Source organism: Scardinius erythrophthalmus (genome assembly GCF_964197995.2).
Source record: "Scardinius erythrophthalmus genome assembly, chromosome: 1".
Classification (NCBI taxonomy): Eukaryota; Metazoa; Chordata; class Actinopteri; order Cypriniformes; family Leuciscidae; genus Scardinius; species Scardinius erythrophthalmus.
Genome location: NC_138221.1, coordinates 53959797 through 53963948, shown reverse-complemented (window position 1 = coordinate 53963948; position 4152 = coordinate 53959797). Strand labels below are relative to the sequence as shown.

At 41.4% G+C, this 4152-nt stretch overlaps 1 protein-coding gene across 2 annotated transcripts; it reads right to left on the bottom strand.

Moving 5' to 3' along the window:
* Positions 1-454: 454 nt before the first annotated feature.
* hoxb8a (homeobox B8a) lies at positions 455-3261 on the bottom strand. 2 transcript variants are annotated; one of them, XM_081361556.1, is made up of 2 exons: positions 2428-3261; positions 455-1618 (listed from the first exon to the last, which is right to left on the bottom strand). In XM_081361556.1, exons 1-2 carry the CDS (start codon positions 2849-2851, stop codon positions 1305-1307), a joined length of 738 nt encoding a protein of 245 aa, XP_081217682.1. In that variant the 5' UTR covers positions 2852-3261; the 3' UTR covers positions 455-1304. The 2 variants fall into 2 exon arrangements, with proteins under 2 accessions (XP_081217682.1, XP_081217681.1); XM_081361555.1 differs by having other exon boundaries at positions 455-1621; positions 2428-3203.
* Positions 3262-4152: the final 891 nt, after the last annotated feature.

Below are 4152 nucleotides of genomic sequence, written 5' to 3'. Positions count from 1 at the left end.
TCTCTGGATGTTTGAGAAGCCCACATAGGCCTACTCTTTCGACAGTAATTCACCTGACATGATGTGCTCCCATAACTCAAATGCCCACATATAACAGAGTTCAGCTCGATGAAATTTCGTTTTAAGAGATTTTTGATGTAGATTCACGATAATACATAGTGTGTTTCTGTTTAGTGGCATATTACATCGTGTCGTGTTACGGTGTTGGTCTGACAAAATAGTTTGGTTTTTCAGTTGTGGTTTGCATGCCGCCTTTCTTTTAGTTAAATGATCTTACTATAAATCAAGAATCAGACCACACTACAAGGTATTTTTATGAGATTTGTCATCATTAACAATGTGTACTAATCCATGTTTGTGCTTATAATAATATTCTTATTCCTAGAGGGTTTTTTGACTAAGCGGACCGTGGAACCGCACAGTAACGTGAAATGATGTTGAGGACACATGGTGTCACGGATTCTCGCTTGTAAACTTTATTGTGTCCACTTTCTTCCGGTGCCTCCAGTTTTAGACATTAAAATACAGTTAAGAATGACAACAAAACATATAGTCATCTCATAAACTACTTCACCAGCAAACAATGATTGTAAACAATGGGTCACATGACATCATTTTAAAATTTCTTTTTTATTATGTTTATTCATTTTTATAATCCACTGTGCGCATGCTTAGGCTACCCCAAGAAAGGAAGACAACAAAAAATACCATCGATTTAAGAAGAACCAAAGAAGTGTAAAAAGAGATTCTACGGCATAAATAGGCAGTTTCATGTTGTTGGAAGTCATTAATTCTACATCATCATCATAACATATAAGTGAGAACAGTTAAAAGTGCACCATTTAACTTAAAACTATACAGCTGCCAAGGTAATTGTTAATGACAATATCCTAACAATAGAAACATAAGTTTCACGATAATTATTTCACAAAGAAAGGAGACTAGCTTTAACACTATCATACTCTGAACAACAGGTAAAAAGTAGAAATGCTTCATGTCCTTCGTCTTCCTGAAGTTCTGTGGTCACCATATTAAGTGTATAGTAATTTGTCTGATCCCAGTCATTTTTTCTGTTCCTTCCTCGAGTGAAAGATGTAACAACTCGGCTTGATTAAAATGTCTCTGTGAGACAAACCTCCCATGCAAACACCGTTATTCTCTTCATCATTGTCTGTGTTTTATTTTCCTTATTTATTATTTGCCGTTTCGATTGACTGGCACACGTACGTACGTACGTACACACACACACTCTCTCTCTCTCTCTCTCGCTCTCTCACACACACATACACACTCTCGCATCCGCTCTACATTTGTTTTTCCTTGTCGCAGTCTTCGCCGGCCGACTGTGTCCCGGATGCCTGTTCTTTCTCCCGTTTCTCTTTTTCGATCTGCTCTTGTTCAGACTTGCTGCTTGGAAACTTGTCCTTGTTGTTTTCCTTTTTCCATTTCATGCGACGGTTTTGAAACCAGATTTTGACTTGTCGTTCTGTCAGTCCCAAAGCGTGTGATACCTCAATTCGTCTCTTGCGCGTTAGGTAGGGATTGAAGAGAAACTCTTTCTCGAGTTCGAGCGTCTGATAGCGGCTGTAGGTCTGGCGGCCTCGCCTCCGTCCGGCAGCTACTGGCAATAAAGAAGTTTTTAGATGTTAATCAGAGCTCAAAACACCCACCAAATCGTAATTTTAGAATCAAGTTCAAACATATTTGTGAAGCAACAATCCACAAAGGCAGCTTTCACGCAAAATGAACATCTACTCCAGTACATAATCGCGTTACATTAGTAGTTTGTGAAGGTTTTTAGTGTACCATGGAGATTCCCCACAGTCTAACACAGTAATTAATGTAAAAAGCTCCACCATTAAAAATATAAGGATCCTACCACAACACTTACACACAAATTGACACAAAAATGGGCAACACTAACCCCGTAGTATAGAGTCGTCAAAAGCAGTCTATACTATTTCACATGTTCAAAGGATTAGGAACAGCCATAAATGACATAATCATTGTGAAACGACCACTGTGTAGTGAAATAAACTCGAGGCTCACTGTAAGTCGTTAAAGGCTGCAGTAAAACTTTGACCTGGGTGAGAAGTGAGAGATCAGCTGTGGGGCAAAGTCTCACATATGGAAACAGCAAGAAGAGAAGGGGCTTTTCTCTCGCCCTCTTCTTCCTCTCTCCCACACTCCTGCCTTTCTATGACGGGGTCATTAAACTGTAAAGTGATTCACAAGTTTTGAACACCATAAAACAATAAAACCAGCTATTGTCCCCCCTCTTCTCGTGCACACAGGAAATGCAATTCTAAACCTAAACTGCACTGCTTTTTTTCTTGCTTTTTTGTTCGTGAGGCAAACTCAGGTTTTATGTCACTTCCACAGACACACACACACACACACAACGCGAGCTGACCGGCAGAGGCTCACCTTGAGGTCGCATCCACGGGAACAGCTGTGTGGGCGACGGACTCTGTTCTGCGTTTTCCGTCTCGTCGCCGATGCCCCCCGTGGAGAGTTTGCAATCGCTATACTGAACCAAGTCGGCGTCTTGAGCACTGAAAAGTGTTTGCCTCTGGAGAGCATCGTAACTGTAGAAGTTTCCCGGCTCGCCGTGACAAGTTACCGCACAGGGACTCTGCTGGTAAGGCGCTGCAGAGAGCGTGGACGCGCCGTGGTGGTAAAACTCCTGAATCTGAGGGGCATGCTGGAAAGTGGCCCCGGTGCCTGGACCGTACACGACGGTGGGTCTCGTCCCAAGGTCTTGAGCAAATCCGCACTCGTAGTAGTTCGGCCGTAGAGTGTCTCCACTTTTGTATTTAGTGAAGAGAGAGTTGACGAAATATGAGCTCATGTTTTGATGTTGTTGGTGGTGCTGATTTTGTACAAGAGTTTGCGTTTGAATGTCTTTATATCAGCGCTGTAGCTTCAGAGAGTTGTCAGTTTCACAGTTACTGAGGTAACAAAAAATGCAGCAGCAAAGCGTTGAGTTCCAATATCTGAACGATTTGCGTTCGTATACCTTTGTTAAAACAACTTATCTAAAGCTTCCATAAGCATGTCCCCGCTGTAGAGTTCCAGCATCACAATCCTGGAGAATTCCGGTGCCAGTTCCCAACCAGTTTTCTATGATTTACTCGGCTGCAAACGAGTAGTTTCATATTTTGCGGTGTGTTTTCAGGATCATTTGCATCTTCTATCGGATCCTCGTTCCATTGGCTTATCGCATCCCCACACGGACACCGCTCTGTGCGATTCTGATATGAAGGGAGCGGGAGAATGAAAAAGAGAGAAAAAGAGAAAGCGAGTGAGAGAGAGCTGAGAGGGTTAGAGCGCGAGGTAGCAGGAGAGAGAAGGGGGGCCAAGGGAGAAGAGAGGAGGGGAGAATATGCACATTAATATGTTCAAGCGGGCAAGTTAATGAGAAATCTGCCTCTTTGCATCAGATCAAGTGCATACCCTCTGCCCCTCCCCCACTCAACTTCTCCACTCCAAACCCCTTTGAAAGATTGATTTTTTGCATGTTCATCACAGACAACCTAAAGTGATGCATATTTAGTCGTTAATTTCCAACTCTCTAACGAGGTCGAGTCTCTTTTTTTAAATGTCAGGGTCGAGACGGCCAATTTTAAAAGGTACACCATTTAATTAGTATCAGTTTAAACATATCCTAAAAACCTTATAAGCACGCGTAATTTGCAAAAGCATCCTCTGCAGCGACTGAGGCGCGCGCATCGAAAATAAGCGAGATGGTCATATTTAACATTTTGATCATTTTATTTCCATAAATATATTTACAGAGATATAAGGATGTCGAAATTTAACTGCACGTCAGGTGTAATGGTGGTGTAAATGGTTTAACAAACTATGAAATGCAATAAACGCCCCTACTGTTTGTTGTTGACGTAGTGCATCAAAAAGCTGTTAGGTTTTTATGAGGCTCCGCGACCAGTGCTGTAAATGCTTCACTCCGAATTTTATCCATATAGAAATAGCAAGTCCCTTAATTGTCATTTTCGTTCTGTTTTTTGTTTGCCATTATGTTTAGAACAAGTAAATCTGAATGACATAATCTAGAAAATCCAAGGGGTGAAAAGTAAAAGCAAATAGCTTCACATAAATAAACAAACAAACAATATATTCTTCGTGTTTGTA

Bases quoted from the DNA above. Each gene is read 5' to 3' on its own strand.
- hoxb8a (XM_081361555.1), bottom strand. From the start codon at position 2,851: ATGAGCTCATATTTCGTCAACTCTCTCTTCACTAAATACAAAAGTGGA. The intron at 1,622-2,427 runs GTGAGCCTCTGC...CTTTATTGCCAG, and splicing joins CCCGTGGATGCGACCTCAAG to TAGCTGCCGGACGGAGGCGA.